Below are 20,635 nucleotides of genomic sequence, written 5' to 3'. Positions count from 1 at the left end.
AAGCCCTCTCCACCATTCAATGAGATCATGGCTAATCTTCTACTTCAATCTCATTTTCCTGCACTATCCCCATATTCCTTGATGTTTTTAACATGTAGAAATCTATCAATCTTAGCCTTGAACAACTGAGCCTCCACAGCCCTCTGGATCAGAGAATTTCAAAGATTCACTGCCCTCTGAGTGAAGAAATTCATCATCATCTCAGTCCTAAATGGCCTGTCTGACATTCTGGTTCTAGTGTGAAATAGTGTGACATGGTTTTAATTTTTTTTCTTTATTCATTTGGAAGGGTTTGAAATTTATTTAAATGAGTGGGTTTTGATTATGATTTATATTGTACTTTCATTTGCTGTTTATAAAATAAAGCAAGTTAACAACTTGCATTTGGCCTCCTCTCACGAAAGTGCTTTCAGCCTTCTTACTGCAAGAGGGGAGAAATCCACATGAGTATGTGTGAAAAAGACAAGATAACCAGTTTTGAATTACAAAGGGTTATTATTGTTATACTCTACCTTCATCTCCCCTAGTTTTGCTGTTGTACGATTAAATTTTGGGCAGTATGGACAACTCCTGATCTCCAGAGAATATTTAAGGAGGGATCAAAGGGCTGGATTTTAGGGTTTTCGTTGGGGTGAGGGAGGAGGGATGGAAATGAGTGGTCCGCTTGCTCCTACCCCCACGGCAAATCAAGCGTTGGATGGTCAATTAGCAGCCGCCCAGCAAGAAGGCAGCCAATTAATGGTGCGAAAGGGAGCTCCACGTCCAATCAAGTGCCTAGGCCGGTTCGTCAGGGGGGGAGAGGGGTTATGCCATGAACAGGAAGTTGGGTCACAGCCAGCAATTTGAAGCCCCTCCCCCCCCACCCTCTCAATCTCTCCTTATTTCTTACGGCAGCCTCAAAATAGTGAATAAATGAAGTCTAAAAACATACAAACACTGCCACCTTCACCAGCTGACTCTGCTGTGACATGCAGCCAGGGTCCTGTTGGAAGGCCTTTTCATCTGCCCTTGTGCCACCTTCTCATACCTGGTGTGAATCACTCCCAAACATTTTCCCATCCAACGGTCGAAAAATGGAGTGGGCAATGGAAAATTGCATAGAGTTGGGTCTTTGACAAGGTCAATAGATTATTAATTGGCTATGTCAAAATGGCGGGCAGGCTTCTGATTTCTTTGCCCACTCGCCTTCCGTTATACTGGAGACTGGCATGATAATGTTGGATTGCCGACTTGATGTTATCCCATCTTTTTTTACCATAGCACGGCGGCTGGGGGCAACATGCTCAATTTTCAGCCATAAAATGCAGCCCTAAATGTGTAACATATTCACCCCTCCCTACCATTTGGTACAGCCATTCATCCCAGCCTGTATCTTCAGTTCGGCGGGTGTGCAGCCGAATCGGCTGTGTGCCTGGCAAACTGTCAAAGGCCTATTAAGGCCAGTTAACTATCAATTAAAGCAATAAACTGAGCTGCTCGTCCAACCTTTAAGGTTGGCGGGGGGGCAGGCGAAGAGCCCAGGCGGCCTTCGCATCTATCATGAAACCTCATCCACGGGCAGGATGAGATTTCATGAAGGTTTTTTAAATCTTGTAAACATTCTTAATAAAATGAATAGACATGTCCCAGCTCATGTGACAGTTTCACATGAGGAGACATGTCGACATGTCTTTAAAAAAATTTATTTCCTTTATTAAATTTTTTTGAACTTAGACTAACCTCCCTGAGGTAGCTCTGTGCCTGAGGGAGATTCCTGAGCTTTTTCGTGCACATGCATAAAAGAGCACAGGCCCAGACTCAGGCAACCCCCCCGCTTCACAGGGACCGCTCAGCGCTTCTGGGCGCATGTCACAATGGGCGGGCCTTAATCGGCCTGCCCACATAAAATGGCGGCGCCCATCCAATCCGGGCCATTCTCCCCATGATGCCAACACATTATGGAGGAGGACCAAAAGAGGGAATATCTTTAATTTCTTTTAAATTTGCATAGGGCATGCATTACAGATCTTAATTCTTGTTGTTAAGATCTTGGTCAACTTTTCTGTCAACACTTAAGCATTGCAAACTGCTATTTTAACATTTTGCTGTTTCGAATTTTGCTAAGTCAAACGTCTCAAAGTAGTTGCAGATTCTGGCCAGGAGGTGATGCTGCAGAGTGAGGTTCTGAAGTCTCTCCCAAACCCTTTGCCACCTTGTACACAAAATAAATGCATCAACTGAACGTATACAGCGTCACTGGCAGCTTACCTGTTTTAAATAAAATATATAAGTACATTTCATTTCCACAAATGTGTATCTTTTAAAAAAAATATTTGCTACTTTTACAGAAGCACAATGTAAAAGTCGACCCCATGATTTGGTTTTTATCATCGATAGCTCACGTAGTGTCCGACCCCAGGAGTTTGAGAAGGTGAGAGTCTTCCTAGCTAATATGATTGACACGTTGGATGTTGGACCTGATAGCACCCGAGTGGCAATTATCAACTATGCAAGTTCTGTGAAGATGGAATTCATGCTCAAAACCTACAATAACAAGAAAGAAATGAAGCAGGCAATTTCTCAAATTGAACCCCTTTCAACCGGCACTATGACAGGTTTGGCCATCGAGAGTGCTATGAATGAGGCTTTCGTGGAGACTGCAGGAGCAAGACCTTCGGAACTTGGTATTTCCAAAGTAGCCATCATTGTGACAGATGGGAGGCCCCAGGATCAGGTGAAAGAAATATCTGAAAGTGCTCGGGCTGCTGGTATTGAGATCTACGCTGTTGGGGTGGACAGGGCTGACATGCAGGCACTCAGACTAATGGCCAGTGAACCACTGGATGACCATGTCTTCTACGTGGAAACATATGGTGTTATTGAGAAGCTGACTTCTATGTTCATGGAGACGCTTTGTGGTAAGCTATTTCTGGTGTCACTAAAATATGGGGATGTAAATTAAGTGAACAAAATAGCAATCTAATAATGTACTGTGCTTTTACACAACCCAAAATTGCCACAATACTTTGCAAGTTTTGCTATCTGGATTTTGTAGATCGTATTGGGTTGAATGAAAGAAAAAGGTTGAAGCAGAGTCTCAAAGAAAATGAGCGTTCTTCAGAAAAATGACAAAGCATTTTAAAAGCACCCATTTCAAATAGACGAAAAATCTAACAAAGCATTCAACACATGGTAAAATACATACACTAAACCACCCATCTCAATATCAATAGGAATAAGAAGACATCGGGGGAGAACTTCCATGAAGGTTCTCCCGTCATCAATCATAACTTTAGCAGAAGAGCCACAGAAATCTGAGAAAAAGCAAAGCAAATGGGTGAAATTAGAATGGACGGGTGGCAGATGTCATTGTCGTGAGCAACCCAGGAGAGAAATCAAAGGGGCCATAAAAATAACATTTAAAACATTTTCTTTGAACACGTTCGTCCATTAGTCATAAAAATCTCCGAAATTGAAGAAAAGCTGGTTTGATTGATTGTCATGAATCATCCAATCAGGTAATAAAAAGACCATCCACTTTCCAATTGGCTGAGAAAGTGGAGCACGGTGAGTATGATCGTGTTACATACGAACATACAAATTAGGAGCAGGAGTAGGCCTCAACTGACTACACAAATTCTAAATAAAAATGTGTAAACCAGAAACTCAGTTCCATCTGCTTACAATGTCTAACATGAATAATTAAGAACTATCCTTGCGTATCCCTTTAGTACTTTAACTGTGTGCTCATTTACCTAACCAAGTTCATCTAGAAAGTGCTCTCCAGTGGTTACAGCTTGGAAATCAGAAGGCTGCTAAGTTTCCATTGAGGACACTTCAGATGGCTGGTGTAACTCTGAGCAGATCTGGATCTTGAGCGCTCATTTGCCGCTGGACTTTGGCTGGGCACTCTGGGCCAGCTGGTTGCGTGGCACTAACAATAGCACTGATGGAGTGAATGCCATGGAACAGACGCTCTGTCATCCTGAGAGACTGCCATAAATATCTCTTCCACCAACGCAAAACATTGTGGAAGCCCCTGTCATTACTGGCCCCCACAGTCAAGGTGGCTGACCACTCACCCCATGTTGGACAGAATGGTTTCCATTCTAGGTGTGAAACCCTGACACAAGTTGGAGGTAGACCCTGCCCATCTTCTGAGCCATTGTGCTCAGGTTGACTGGCAGGTTTCCATTATTCAGTACCCGGGCCCTCAACGTCAACACCTGAGACTGTTGCAAGTGTGCAACCTCCAGCAAGCCTCCTGAATCCTGCACTCTTGTGATTCACCATTTGAAGACCCCCTTCCACTAGCCTTGCCTCTAAAGTATGCCCGGTTCCAATACCTGAGCTCTTGCTTGTGAGGGCACGACTGAATGATTGTGCATTGATAGAAAGGATGGCTTCTGCTCTCTGAAGTGTGCAGTGGGTGTCGACACTTTTAGGACACAAAACGAAAGAATGGGTCAAGGCTTAGATTTTCGTGTGAATGATAGCAAAGCTCTGGAAGCAGCTGCAGTTTGTCCTGTGGACTGTGGAAGGTGAGATAGAAATAAGAAGGTTAAAGAGGATAGGGAGTGAAGAACTCCCGCATAACATTTTTCTCCAGTGTTGCCACATGTCCCAGCCCCTGTCCATAAAGGCAAGCACGTTTCCTTCCACCGGGAAGAGCCTCATGCTGAATGTTGTGTGTGATGTTCTCCAAACAAGAAGAAAATGTGTTGTTGACAAGCTTGTGAGGTGATTTGAGGATGTCACTGCCATAGCTGAATAGTTTGTATGGTGTGCGGAAAATGTAAGGTATGGGGAAATGAGTTTCGCAATAGGGGTGAGGGTAGGAGGGGAAAATTAGGTGAGTGGGAGGGTAAGGAGGTGCAGTGATTATAGGACAGTGAAGGGGGACGTTGTGAGCAATCCTGGAAGCTATAGGCATTACATTTTGTTGCTCTGCAACGTCTTTCCACCATTGTTGGAGGCATTGCCAGGGGCAGAGGTGGGGGTGATGAAAGAGCAGGTTCTCCATCATTCCGTCCACTGACTGGACCAGGGCCATCAAAATGCCAGCGGCAAATCTGGGAGGTTGAACCCGCAAGTCTTGAAGCCACTTCTCTCTTTAAAAATGTTCCCTGTTATCTACAGCCAGAGCGCACCTCCCTTTTAAGAGGTGAATGGCTGCCTTTAATTGGTGTCAGTGAAGTTTGCGCCCAACCCCCAACACCTCCTAAATCAAATGGACAGCCAATGAATAGAGCAGACAGCACTGGTCATTACTCGTGCAGTTAAGTTTGCATATATCATCCATTATAATAATTTGCAATAGCTGACTGCCTACTGACAGGCAAATTAGGGACCAGAGAAGCTGGAATAGTAACAGAAATGCTGGGAAATACTCAGCAGGTCAGGCAATACCATTGGAGAGAGAAACAGAGTTAACAGGCTGGATTTAATGCAGCCTGTCACAGCAGGAAACATGGTGGCCGGGCCTGCGTCATCGCAGGAGAGGCCGCACATCAGTCACCCGGTGGCAGAAAATTCTCCTGTGGCTAAAGTTGGAGGTCAGAAGGGGGAAATTTGCTCGCTCCTGGTGAAATGTCAGTTAGGCTCATTACTGAGCCAATTGATACCAATTATCCCTGAGCCCACTGGAATTTCGTGGTGGCTCATGGATTAAATACCAGTGGCTCAGTTTTTCCATGTCTCCATAAGGTGGACAAGCAGACCCTCTTGGGTTTGACTGCAAACCTTCTAAGGGGACCCTTTCTCAAACACATTTATTGTCCGACTGAGGTATCCGACATGGGGGCGGTGGGGGGCTGCTGAAAGCCACATCCCCTCCACCCCGCTGGCTTTGCCTCCAACTCCCTTGTCCCCCTCCCACGAACCCCTTCAATCAGCCCCCATCCCACCTTAACTCACCTGATCCACCGCCAATCGCTGGTAAAGACCCTGGTGCATTACGGGCAGCAGGTTGCACTGCCAGCAAAGGAGAGCTGCTAGCCACTGATCGGTCAGTAGCTCTTGGGAGGCGGGATTTCCGCCCCTGGGGTCGGCCCACCGCTGGCCATTTAAGTACCTGACCTGGTCGTGCCTGCCCCAAAGAAGCAACTTGGCTCCCTGGCTTGACCCACATCAGTTACGTTAAATTCTGCCCAACTTTTGAGGTCAATGAACTTTCATTATAATTGGAGAAAATTAGAAATGTAATAGGTTTTAAGCAAGTGAAGAGGGTGGGGGATGTGTTGTGGGAGGGAAAAAACAAAAGGGAAAGACCGTGATAGGGTGGAGAGCTTTAATGACAAAAGGTTTCATGGTGTAAGGCCAAAGCGAGTGGTAGTGTAAAGAAGTAAACAAGTAAAGAAATAAACAACATGTCTAATGTGTCTAGAGGAGGTGTGAATGGCAGTAGGAGAAGAGAGTAGAATCAAAACTAGTAAAGAAAAAGGAAACAAAATGGGGCAGTGGTTACAGTCAGAAGTTGATCTCAGTGTTGAGTCCGCAAGGCTGTAGAGTGCCTAGAGAAGCTGGAATTGTTCTCCACAGAGCAGAGGAAGTTCAGGGGAGGTTTAATAGAGTTTTTCAAGATTATTAAGCATTTTGATAAAGTGACTAAGAAGAAACTGTTTCCGCTGTCAGGCGGGCAGATAACCAGAAGATATCGATTTAAGTTAATTGTCAAAAGAACCAGAGGGGAGATTAGGAGAATTTTTTCTACACATTGAGTTGTTATGTTCTGGAATGGCATAGCCTGAAAGGGTGGTGGAAGAAGACTCAAGAGTAACATTCAGAAGGCAACCGGGTAAATACTTGAGAGGGAAAATTGGCATCGTTATGGCAAAAGGACAGGGCAGTGGGACTGATTGGACGGCTTTTTCAAAGAGGCATGAGGTAAAGAGGCAAAGAGCCATTACAGGCATGATGGGCCCAACGCCTCCTTCTGTGCCATATTTTTCTATTATTCTGAGTATTTAATATTTGACAGCAGATATAACAACTCGGAATTGCCTGCTAGAAGTTGGATGATGAATATTGTGCAGTTTATTGATGATAATTGGTAAGTACTGGGTCAATAAATGCATCATTGCCATACCTTGCCAATAAACATTCATACTGAACATGCTCACATTCTAATTAAGATAATTATCACATGTCTCAATAAATGTTACAATGATAATTAAGAAATACTCTTTTAATACCTAGCATAAAGGACAATGGTTGAGGTTGTTGGTGGCCAATCATCTCAGCCCAGGACTTCGCTGCAGAAGTGCCTCAGGGCAAAATCCTAGGCCTAACCATCTTCAGTTCTTTCATCAGTAACCCTCCCTCCACCGTAAGGTCAGAAAGGAGGGTGCTTGATGATTGCAAAGTATTCAGTTTAATTTGCAACTCCTCAAATAATGAAAGAGTCCATGTCCACATGCAGCAAGTCCTGGACAACACTTGGACTTGGGCTGATAAGTGGCAATTATCTATCATATCACGCTAGTGCCAGGCAATGACTATCAAGAGAGAATTTAACAACCTCTTCTTGACATTCAGTGGCATTACTATTGCTGAATACCCGACCATCAACATCCTGGGGGTTATCATTGACCAGAAAAATAACTGGATGAGCCACATAAATACTTTGCCTACAAGAGAAGGTCAGAGCCTGGGTATTCTGCTGTGAGTAACTCACCTCCTGACTCCCCAAAGCCTTTCCACCATCTACAAGGCACAAGTCAGGAGTGTGATGGAATGCTTCCCACTTGCCTGGATAAGTGTAGCTCCAACAACACTCAAGAAGCTCGACACCATCCAGGACAAAGCAGCCCACTTGATTGGTATTCCATCCACCACCTTAAACATTCACACCCTCCACCACCAACGCACAGTGGCAGCAGTGTATACCATCTACAAGATGCACAGCAGTGACTCATCAATATCTTCAACAGTATTTCCCAAAACCTGTGATCTAGAAGGTCAAGGACAGCAAATGTATGGGAACACCATCACCTCCAAGTCATACATTTTTCTGTCTTGGAACTATATCACTCTTCCTTCACTGTTGCTAGGTCAAAATCCCAGAAATTCCTCCCTAAAAGCTTTGTGGGTGTACCTACACCAGATGGACTGTAACAGTACCAGAAGGCACCTCACAACCACCTTCTCAAGGTCAATTAGAGATGGGCAATCAATGTTGGCCTTCCCAGCTATGTCACATCCCATGAACAAATAAAGGAAAGACAAAAAAAAGAGAAAGAACAAAGATCATTAAATTATAAATCATTAAATGTAACTTACAAATAATTTTATGAAGATTGAATGGACGCAATATAAATAAATGAAAACTTACATTTCCCCTAATAGCATCATTTTTTTCAATTGTTGTACCTACTAACTCTGTAAAAACATGAAAAATCCCTTTTGCTAAAATATTATTGAATGTGTTACTCAAACAAGGGGAATGTGGTGAGAACACATTATTGCTTATTTATACTTACATAAAAAAGGGGGTTGCAGGTACCTTAGTTCAAATATACAGTGATTGATACCTTTTGTTGATCTAAGAGCCGTGGTTGAAACACTTACTAGATAAGGTTAGGGTTCATTAGAATGGACTACTCAACACTTGGTTAAGTTATATTTATTGTTGATATACCAATAAGAAATTAAGCTGTATCATCTGTGTTTTTAATACATGTTCTATTTCCATCTATTGTTGTTGTCAAAGCCTTTTAAAAAATTTGTTTCAGGTGTGGATATGTGTGCCATTGGAAATCATGACTGTCAGCAAATATGTGTGAGCACTACAACATCCTTTTACTGTAGGTGCCGTCCAGGTTTTACATTGAATGAAGACCAGAAAACCTGCTCACGTAAGCTACTTTTGCCATGTTTTGAAGGACAGGGGTTGTTCTGTGAGATTATAGTTGGTTGTAGGTGGTATGAACATGAATATTGCCTTAGTCCTTATGAAAATAATTATCAAACATTCTTTCCCCTTTTCACAGTTCTTGGCAAGATTTTATAACCTTTTTTGCACTTGCACTACGAATGTAGATACTGATAATTGTCCAATTTGCTGATAGGTTATACACAAAAAAGATATTGAATGAATTGCCCAAGGTAAGAAAATGGGCAGAACGTTCCCAGCTCATCAGTGACAGGCTGTGAGGTGGGAGGGCAGGCAAAATGGACGGTGAAGGTGTCAGGAGGGGAGCACGATGTCTTCTTGCTGCTATGTCATATTGCTAGCAGTGGGAAGATTGGCAGCTCTGTCACTTGCTAAGTGGCCAGTTGGGCCACTTAAGAGGGTAATTAAGGGTCACTTGATGCCACTGTAGGCATTTTGCCCACGTTAAGAGGGCCACTGTCAAATGGGGAGATTGCCAGGTAAATCCTGGTGGCCTCCCAGCTGGATATGGGGGGTCCTCTTTTTTGTCCCACAGAGGGCAACCCCACTGAACCAATGGTCACCTTTGCAGCAACGATGCTGCCAGTGCTTAACGATGCCCTCCCCCATTAGTCGGGCCTCAGCTTTCCCCAACCAAATGCATCACCAATGAGACCCCATCTCCTTGGTCATTCAGCCACAGCAATGGTCATTGTCCTCTTGATCGGTTGCCGTGGCAATATGCCACCCAGGTCCTGTTGCCGGCCGAAGCAGGGCCAGCTCCTGCTTTCAGCTCAGCGGTAGGACTTCATCATTCACCCAATGTATTTTTAGATACACCCCGATGGGAAAAATCAAGCAGTATAAAGCGTTAGGTTTGATTTCACATTAATACAATAAGTACAACAGATCCTACTTTCCCATTAAGTCTCTCAGAGCGGGTTATTTGCTGTTTTATGAATCTGGAGCCAATCGGGAAGATGGTTTGAGTGTGTCCTTTATATGGACCAAAAGAAGAGGATGAGTGAGATGGGTTAAATGTTATTTCTTCTAATTTCTACATTCTAGTGTTAATATAACTGACAATACATCACCAGCATTATGGGTATAGGTTTATTTTGTTCCCTTCATTTTTATGCAGCTTTTATTTTGCTAATGTATTCTCTGTCCAGAGACCACTCCACTTTACATACCCACCAAATATTAACAAAATCATCAAATCTATGTCTTCTGAATTCCTGCATCAGTCTGGATATTGTAATGCACCGATTCAGGGATTAAAAGAACATGCTGGAACTGCTGTTCTGATTTCTAATAAGTCTAGTGGTTCGGTTTGTAAATCAGTACGGCATTTCTGAAAACTGGGGATCATTGTCCGCAAGTTTCAGAACACATTCTCGTTGATATCTTGCGACCCAGACAACAATGACTATTCTCTGCAGCCTTTCACATTTATTCTTGTACTCTTCCTCTCAATGTTAAATTGATTCATAAAAATGTTAGTAAATCACTCATATGTAAGTAATGCCATATTCCACGTTCTTATTTTCCTCCAGTGGGACATCTCAGTGAAGATCTCTTACTTTTGCTTCAAGACATGAAAGGAAATAGTGAAACAAGTATTGCAGAATGGATATAAACATCTCTGCGTGATATTGTGAAGGTCATATATCCAACACAATACCCATGCTATTCAACAACAACTTGTATTAAGATAGCACCTTTAATGTACCAATACTCCCTAAGATGCTTCCCAACAGTGTTACCAAGTAGAATTTGTCATCAAGCCACATAAGGAGATAGGATGGGTGACCAAAAACTTGACCAAAAGGGTAGATTTTAAGCAATGTCTTGAAGGAGGATGTTGGTGGAGAGCTTCATTTAATTTTAGTCAAACACAACATGGTTGAGTTTTAATGGCCTCTGATGTGACCGAGTGAGCAACTCTCTGTTTTACAAATAATCTCTAAGAAGGACAATCATCATCCTCTCAGTGCACTAACTGTATATTTGGTCACGTCATCCCCTTAAAATATTTTTAGTAAAACTTCACATGACCGATGTTAGCATTTTGTTTGTGATTATCGCCACGATTAAAATACATCAATGAGTTTCAAGTTGCCTTTCTTCGAAGATTTTTATGGATAATATACATTAATTTTAATCCAATATCTCAGGTGAGAATATGTGCGCCATTGGAAACCACGACTGTCAGCAAATATGTGTGAACACTACGACGGGCTTTTACTGCAAGTGCCGTCCAGGTTTTATACTGAACGAAGACCAGAAAACCTGCTCACGTAAGCTACTCACTACTAGCGGTTTGCCATGTTATGATGCACATGGGTTTTTTCTGCAAGATCATAGTTGGCAGAGGGTGGTATAAGCCCAACTATTGCTTTGTCCTCACAATTTGAAAAATAATCACCATTCATTATTTTATTCGTACATAGTTCTTTGTGTGCAAAATTCATTCATGTAGTGCCACCTCTTGTGGTGCTACACAGGCCTTTCCTGCTTCCCCAGGGGCAGACAGCACCGTGGGCTGCGGGTTATCTGCGGGCTGTTCCTCAATGATTGGGTAGCAGGCTGCTGCATTCACCAGAACATGCTGAATTGCTGCTACCCTGAGGTCACACAGCCCAACATGCTGATGTGACGCCAGGTTTCCAACTTGGAACAATGCAGGTCCTGGCAATGCCTACATTGTCCATTCCCGAAAGAAAAAGCATAAAACAGCAAGATGGGCCCTGCGGCAGCATTATTTAAAGGGTCAGGCACCCTTCGCAGGTGAGCTAAACGTTTGGAACTTTTTCTGTTAGAAAGTATCTGAAAGTACTATGGACTTTTTGGGGATGTTTTGGTGCATTTGCCAGAGAGTGTTGCCGCATCCACGCAGGGATGTCAGAGGAACGGATGACCTGTCCACTCAGGTTCGAGAGCAGCTGTAGCATTGCCTCCTGATCTGCAGCATAACAGGGAAACGGAGCAGAGGCTGCAGGGAGGGCAAGCTCTGCACCTGTCGAGGTACAGCAGGACTCCTTTGTGTTTCTTGACTGATAGGAGGCTGTCTGGCAGGTCAAACAATGCACCCAGTATCTTGATGTGCATGGCCATCAATCAGTGCTGTCCCGTATGCTGCCCCATCAACATACTCATCCGAGACCTTTGCAATAGATCTCATTTATGACCTCACCCTCCAGTGAGCTGGCAACCAAACTATCCATTCACCCTGGCCTGGTTTTGGCCCACTCCTGCCCAGTGACTCACCACATGCTGATCACCACTCGCCTCCTAAGGTAAGTGCAATTCCATTGTCTGAGCTGATGGCTGCAAGTATCAGATCAAGTGACAGGGCCTCTGCGCTGTTGCTCCCTTTCCCTCTCCTGGGACTCCTGTGGCTGGGCAGATGACAGTCATTGGGTGTCTGAAAGTAGGGGTTCAGAAGAGGAAGGTTCGGCTGAGGGAAGGGGTCGTAGTTACTTCATCATCAGCGGTTTGTTCATCATGCCGGATAGCGCGTTGTGGGTGAACATAGAGTTAAGAAGCAATATAAAGCAGGAAGATGCTGTCATCCTCAATGTTCTCAGTGACATCGGATGCCGTGGGCCCTGTCACAGCCGGCTCTGTGATGCTCAGAGCCATCCGTATTCAGGGGATGTAAACCTCTTTGTCTCCCCAAATGTTCTGCTCTGCTCCCTTCTATGCTTTTATTGTGTGCCGCCTTATCCAGCAGGAGAGAGGACAGGATGTCAGTGATTGTGTGACACTGTGCTTTGATGGTAGCCTGCCATAGCTGAATAGCTGGAGGTATGTGGCGGCAGTGAAAGGTGGGTGTGAGGCTAACAACATTGGTACGTGTGTGAGGATGAGGTGGAATATCTGGATGTTAGGCCTGAGTCCTGAGTGCCAGGGGCTGGTGCTGAGTGAGTGATGGGGGTCTGGTGCATTGAACAGCATGAGAGGTGGGTGCTGCAGTGGGTAGGAGATATCAACGTGAAGATACATTCACTGACCTTGACCACCCATACTGAGGTCATTGGATTTCTTCTGGCACTGCTGCCAGGTCCTTAGGTCCAGACTCCAGTCCTGGCTACCTGCTCTTACTCCCTTCTGAGGGTCTCCATGTGGGTCCCTTAGCCCTCCGCAAGACCATGATGACTCTCTTCCTGTCTACCTGCATCACTAATGCCTCTAGCGCCACAGCTGTGAGTCCCTCTGCCTGCCCTCGTGTTTAGCCTTCAACAATTTCCACTGCAGCAATCATTTTTTTCCGGCTTCCCTTTAAGGCGAAGCCTTCTTTAAGAGGAGCAGGCTATCTGTTGCGTGTAGTCTGCAGCAACGCGCCAGTGCTCCTGTCAGGTACACAGTTCACCAGCAGAAGAGAGCACTAGGTTAAAAGCAAAATACTGCAGATGCTGGAAATCTGAAACAAAAACAGAAAATGCTGGAAAAACTCAGCAGGTCTAGTAGCATCTGTGGAGAGAGAAACAGAGTTAACATTTTGAGTCCATATGACCCTTCTTCAGAGCTGAAGAGAAGTGGAAATGTGATAAAATTTATACTGTTTAAGGGGGATGGGGCAGCTGGACAGAAGGCCAACGATAGGTGGGGACAAAGGAGGGATTGACAAAGATGTCATGAACTAAAGGACAAAGGGAGTGTTAATGCTAAAAAAAAGGTGCTGATAGTGGCATAAAGGGAAGAAAGCAGAATGTGATAATAGCAGAACAAGGGTAGCATTGTGTGAAAGAACAACATGGAACAAGTAACAGACAGCTCTGTAGGGAATGGGGTGGGTGGGGGAGAGAGGGCGGTGGTGGGGAAAAAAAGGATAGAAAATGGGATAGAAAATGGGATAGAAAAGGGGATAAAAAAGGGGATAAAACCACAGATAAATGAATAAAAATAAAAATAAGTGAATAAAAAATAAAAATGAATGTAAATAAAAAGGGATTAAAAAAAGGGGGTGAGGATGGAGGAGAGAGTCCATGGTCTGTAGTTGTTGAAATCAATGTTAAGTCTGGAAGGCTGTAAAGTGCCGAATCGGAGGATGAGGTGCTTTTTCTCCAGTTTGCGGACTGGAGGAACAGCACCTCAACTGCTGATTAGGCACTTGACAGCCTTCCAGACTTAACATTGAGTTCAACAACTTCAGACCATGAACTCTCTCCTCCATCCTCACCACCTTTTTCTAATCCCCTTTTTATACATTTTTTTATCCACTTATTTTTATTTTTATTCATTTATCCGTGGTTTTATCCCCTTTTTTATTCCCCTTTCTATCTCATTTTCTATCCTTTTTTTCCCCACCACAGCCCTCTCTCCACCCCCCCACCCCATTCCCTACAGGGCCATCTGTCACTTGTTCCATGTTGTTCTTTCACACAATGCTACCCTTGTTCTGCTATTATCACATTCTGCTTTCTTACCTTCATGTCACTATCAGCACCTTTTTTAGCACTAACCGCTACCATTAGTCCTTTAGTCCATGGCAGAAGAGAGCAGCCTAGAGGCACAGGATTTTGCACAAAAATCATTCAAATGAGGCGGGGAGACAAGTTTTGATTCTTACCCACATAGATCAGAATGGGCACAAGTTCACCACAAATTGTAAACCCCTTGCCTAAAAATTAGGGCAAATGAATTTGGTTGCCTTTGTCTCTTTCTTTGTTGTCACATCTGAGTATAGGTACTGATAATTGTTTAATTTGTTGATAGGTTATATACTAAAAATAATTTGAATGGATTGCCCGAAGAAGGAATATATTTATAGATACTTCCTGTAAGTTATTTGCTCTGCCAACATAGGAAAATGTCAAGAAGTATAAAGCATTAAATTTGCTTTCACACCAATAGAAAAAAATAGAACAGAGAAGATAAAAACAAGGTGTGTGTGTCCTTTACATGGAGCAAAATAGGGGAGTGAGTGAGATGGGCTAAATGTTATCTACTCAATATTTGTGATAATATCGTTGAGAATACACAAGTTTTTGGCATTATGGATATAGGTTTGTTATGTTGTATTCCTTTCATGCAACTTTTATTTTGCTAACTTGTTCTCTGTTCAAACCTCCACATGCCGTTCCATTTAACACCAAATGTTTACAAAGCCATCAAATTCATATCTTCTGAATTCCTGCAACAGTCCTGATGTTGTAGTCAACTGATTCAGGGATTGCAAGTAAATACTGGAACTGCTGTTCTGATTTCTAATAAAACTAATTGGTTCAGTTTATAAATCAACACAACATTCCTGATAACCAGAAATGATACTCTACTAGTTTTAGAACACTATTTCGTTAATATTTTGTTATTCAGGCAACACTCACTATCCTCTGCAACTTTTCACATTTATTCTTATATTGACTTTTGCTGTTCCTCTCATTGTTAATGTTGAAAATCAATTAAATTGATTCATAAAAATGTTAATGAGTCATTTATAATTCCATTTTATGCATTCTGTATATATCTGCAGTAATGTATTTCAGTGAAAATTCCCTAGTTTCACTTCAGTGCATGGGAGGAAATCGTGAATCAAATTCTTCAAAATTGAAATTAAAATTTTAGACGGCATTGTGAAGTTGAAATACTCGGCACAATACCCATGTTCAAATATGACAACTTGCATTTACACAGCACCTTTAACATTGCAATATGTCACAAGGTGCTTAACAGGAACGCTATCAAATAAAATTTGTTATCGAGCTACATTAGAAGATATTAGATAGTTGACCAAAAGCCTCGTCAAAAAGGAAGGTATTTTGAAGGAGGAGTGAGTTGTAGAGAGCTTCATTTAACTCGAGTTAAACACTACATGATTGATAATTAATGCCTTCTGAAATAGCTTAGCAAGCAACTTAGTTTTACAAATAATCTCTAAGAAGGTCCATCACCACTTTCTCAGAGCATTAATTGTAACTTTGCTTACATTACCCACATAAAATACTAAGACATCATTTTATCTGGACAATGTTAACATTTGTCTTGTGATTTCAGTCACCATTAAATACAGCAATACATTTCAGGCTGTATTTCTTCACCAATTTTTATGGATAATATACATTAATTTGAATAAATTATTTCAGGTAAGGATATGTGCGCCATTGGAAACCATGACTGTGAACAAATATGTGAGAGCACAGCAACATCCTATCACTGCAGGTGCCGTCCAGGTTTTATACTGAATGAGGACCTGAAAACATGCTCACGTAAGTCAGTTACCATTGTGTTACCTATCCAAAAGTGCATAGGCCAATCATCTTAACACGCCCACCAAATACTAACACAGTCATCAAATCCGTCTTCTGAATTGTTGCATCAGTCTGGATATTATGATATACAGGTTCATACATACATTGAAAGTAAATATAGGAACTGCTGATCTGAATCCTCATGAAACTAATGGTTCAGTTTATAAATCAACATTCCTGCCAATTGCGAATGATATTCTACCAGTTTCAGAACACATTCTCTTTGATATTCTGTTATCCAGGTAACTCAGTATCCTCTGCAGCTTTTCACATTTATTATTTTAATTGAGAGTTGCTCTTCCTGTCACTATTACTGTTGAAAATCAATTAAATTCATTCATAAAAATGATAATAAATGACTCATGGGTACATAACTCCAAATATGGTGTATTTTCCTTCAATAGAACATCTCAATGAAAATCTCCTAACTTCACTTGGGTGCATGGGAGGAAATAGTGGAGCAAATCCTTCAAAATGGAAATAAGCATCTCTAGATGACATTATGAAGTTCACATGTCCAGCACAATACCCATATTCAACAATATCAACTTGCATTTATATAGCAACGCTAATGTATTAACACGTCTCAAAACACTTCACAGGAGCATTTTCAAAAAAAATTGTTATCAGGTTACATAGGAACATATTAGGACAGGTGACCAAAGTTTGTCAAAAAGGTAGGCTTGAAGGAGGAGGCAAAGATGGAGAGCTTCATTTACTCTAATCAAAGGCAACAGGGTTGGTTCTAAATGCCCTCTGATCTAGCCTACTGGGCAACTCAGTTGTACAAATAATCCCTAAGATGGACCATCTCCATCTTCTTAGGGCACTAATTGTAGCTTTTCCCGCTTTATCCACGTTAAATATTTTTAAGAGTTTTGCATGAAACATGTTAACATTTTGTTTGTGATTATTGCTACCATTAAAACACAGCAATGAATTTTAGCTTGTTTCTCTTCATCAACCTTTAAGGAAAAGATATATTAAATTTAATCCAATATTTCAGGTGAGGATATGTGTGCTGTTGGAAACCATGACTGTGAGCACATATGCGTGAGCACGGCAACATCATATTACTGCAAGTGCCGTCCCGGTTTCATATTGAATGAGGACCAGAAAACCTGCTCACGTAAGCCAACGACCATTAATGTGTTCTTTATCCAAACTTCCACAGGCCACTTAACAATCCCACTGAATACTAACAAAATCTTTTGCTTTTCCACTCATTGTTAATATTGAAAATTGATTCATAAAAATATCAATTAATCACTCATAGGTATGTAATTGCATATTTAGGATATTCTATTTCAATAGGATGGGGTGGTCTTGTGGCAGTGTAGGTAAATGTCCCAGCCTCTGAGTCAGAAGCTCCAGGTTCAAGTCCCACTCCAGGATTTGATGACTGAGGAAGGTGTATTCATAACGCAGCCAAACAGGTTGAGTATCAACCTGCAAATCCTTCCAACAAACGCCACTGGCAGGTAAGATTAAGAGAGATTCTTGCTCAGCCAAATAGTGAGAATAGAGTTGGAGCCTCAACCATCACTACCCAAAGCTCCAGTCTACAATACGCATCTGAAAATGCATGTTGTACAGCAACTTGGATTTCCTGAAAAATCTGTAACACATCACCACCACCTCATTAGGATTTCACGGTGAAGGTCTCCTAATAGGTTAAGATGGAAATTACTATTTTTGGGTGACGTAAGTTCACATATCCAGTACAATACCCATATTCAGCCATATCGACAACTTGCATTATGTAGCACCTCTTAAGATAGTAATACATTATAAGGCACTTCAGAGGAATGTTGTCAAACAAAATTTGTCACTGAATCAGCAAAGGACAGGTTACCAACAGCTTAATCAAACAGGAATATGGTGAAGGAGGAGACAAAGATGGAGAGCTTCATTTAACTCTAATCAGGGACTACATGGTTGGTTCTAAATGCCCTCTGATGTAGCCTACCGAGAAACTCAGATGTACAAATAATTTCAAAGATGGCCCATTTCCATCTTCTCAGGGCATTAATTGTAGCTTTTACAACTTTATCCACGCTAAATATTTTAATAGTTTTGCATGAAACATGTTACCATTTTGTTGTGATTATTGCTACCATTAAAACACAGCAATGAATTTTAGCTTGTTTCTCTTCAGCAAATTTTAAGGAAAAGATATATTAAATTTAATCCAATATTTCAGGTGAGGATATGTGTGCTGTTGGAAACCATGACTGTGAGCACATATGCGTGAGCACGGCAACATCATATTACTGCAAGTGCCGTCCTGGTTTCATATTGAACGAGGACCAGAAAACCTGCTCGCGTAAGCCACTTACCATTAATGTGTTCTTTATCCAAACTTCCACAGGCCACTTAAAAATCCCACCAAATACTAACAAAATCTTATGCTTTTCCTCTCATTGTTAATGTTGAAAATTGATTCATAAAAATATTAATAAATCACTCAAAGGTATGTAATTGCATATTTAGGATATTCTATTTCAATAGGATGGGGAGGTCTTGTGGCAGTGTAGGTAAATGTCCCAGCCTCGGAGTTAGAAACTCCAGGTTCAAGTCCCACTCCAGGATTTGATGACTGAGGAAGGTATAATCATAATGCAGCCAAACAGGTTGAGTATCAACCTGCAAATCCTTCCAACATACGCCACTGGCAGGTGGTAAGAGTAAGAGAGATTCTTGCTCAGCAAAGTGATGGGAATAGAGTTGGAGCCTCTACCATCACTATCCAAAGCTCCAGTCTACAATACGCATCTATAAATGCATGTTGTACAGCAACTTGGACTTCCTGAAAAGTCTGTATCTCACCGACACCTTATTAGGAATTCGCAGTGAAAGTCTCCTAATACATTAAGATGGAAATTGCTATTTTTGGGTGACATAAATTTACATATCCAGTACACATTCAGCCATATCGACAACTTGCAATTTATAACACCTCTAACATAGTAATACATTATAAGGCACTTCAGAGGAATGTTGCCAAACAAAATTTGTCACTGAGTCAGCAAAGGACAGGTTACCAACAGCTTAGTTAAACAGGAATATGGTGAAGGAGGTGACAAAGATGGAGAACTTCATTTAACTCTAATCAGAGACCACATGGTTGGTTCTAAATGTCCTCTGATCTAGCCTACTGAGCAACTCAGATGTAAAAATAATCCCTAAGGTGGCCCATTTCCATCTTCTCAGGGCACTAATTGTAGCTTTTACAACTTTATCCGCGTTAAATATTTTAATAGTTTTGCATGAAACATGTTAACATTTTGTTGTGATTATTGCTACCATTAAAACACAGCAATGAATTTTTGCTTGTTTCTCTTCAGCAAATTTTAAGGAAAAGATATCTTAAATTTAATCCAATATTTCAGGTGAGGATATGTGTGCTGTTGGAAACCATGACTGTGAGCACATATGCGTGAGCACGGCAACTTCATATTACTGCAAGTGCCGTCCCGGTTTCACATTGAATGAGGACCTGAAAACCTGCTCACGTAAGCCACTTATCATTAATGTGTTCTTTATCCAAACTTCCACAGGCCACTTAACAATCCCACCAAATACTAACAAAATCTTTTGCTCTTCCTCTCATTGTTAATGTTGAAAATTGATTCATAAAAGTCTTAATAAATCACCCATAGGTATGTAATTGCATGTTTAGGGTATTTTATTTCAATAGGGTGGGGAGGTCTTGTGGCAATGTAGGAAAATGTCACAGCCTGAGTCAGAAGCTCCAGGTTCAAGTCCCACTCCAGGATTTGATGACTGAGGAAGGTGTATTCATAATGCAGCAAAACAGGTTGAGTATCAACTTGCAAATCCTTCTAACATACGCTACTGGCAGGTGGTAAGAGTAAGAGAGATTCTTACTCAGCCAAGTGATGGGAATAGAGTTGGAGCCTCTACCATCACTATCCAAAGCTCCAGTCTACAATACGCATCTGAAAATGCATGTTGTACAGCAACTTGGACTTCCTGAAAAATCTGTAACACATCACCACCACCTCATTAGGAATTCGCGGTGAAAGTTTCTTCACACATCAAGATGGAAATCACTATTTTTGGGTGACATAAGTTCATATATCCAGTACAATACCCATATTCAGCCATATCGACAACTTGCATTAGATAGCACTTCTACCATAGTGATACATTCCAAGGCACCTTAGAAGAATTTTGCCAAACAAAATTTGTCACTGAGTCAGCAAAGAACAGGTTACTAACAGCTTAGTTAAACAGGAATATGGTGAAGAAGAAGACAAAGGTAGAGAGCTTCATTTAACTCTAAGTCAAGCTCTACATGGTTGGTTTTGAAAGCCCTCTGAAGTGGTTGCTTGAGCAACTCAGTTGTACAAATAATCCCTAAGAATATCTATCCTCACCTCTTTAAAGCACTAAATGTAGATTTGCTCATGTTACTCACTTAAAATACTTTTAATAAAACATTTTATGTGGGCAATGTTGACCTTTTTGTTTGTGATTATTGCTACCATTAAATCACAGCAATGAG

At 41.8% G+C, this 20,635-nt stretch overlaps 1 protein-coding gene across 1 annotated transcript in view; it reads left to right on the top strand.

The window, feature by feature from the left end:
- The window catches only part of LOC144680434 (uncharacterized), a 43,774-nt gene that overhangs the window by 7,075 nt on the left and 16,064 nt on the right, over positions 1–20,635 (top strand). The window contains 7 exon segments of the mRNA XM_078541399.1: positions 2,328–2,897; positions 8,712–8,834; positions 11,029–11,151; positions 15,940–16,062; positions 17,111–17,233; positions 18,308–18,430; positions 19,497–19,619. Of these exon segments, the coding sequence (XP_078397525.1) occupies positions 2,328–2,897; positions 8,712–8,834; positions 11,029–11,151; positions 15,940–16,062; positions 17,111–17,233; positions 18,308–18,430; positions 19,497–19,619 (1,308 nt within the window).

The sequence above is a fragment of the Cetorhinus maximus genome, chromosome 5 (assembly GCF_964194155.1).
Source record: "Cetorhinus maximus chromosome 5, sCetMax3.hap1.1, whole genome shotgun sequence".
Classification (NCBI taxonomy): Eukaryota; Metazoa; Chordata; class Chondrichthyes; order Lamniformes; family Cetorhinidae; genus Cetorhinus; species Cetorhinus maximus.
The sequence above is the reverse complement of the archived record's forward strand: the minus strand, read 5'-3'. Positions and strand labels throughout refer to the sequence as shown.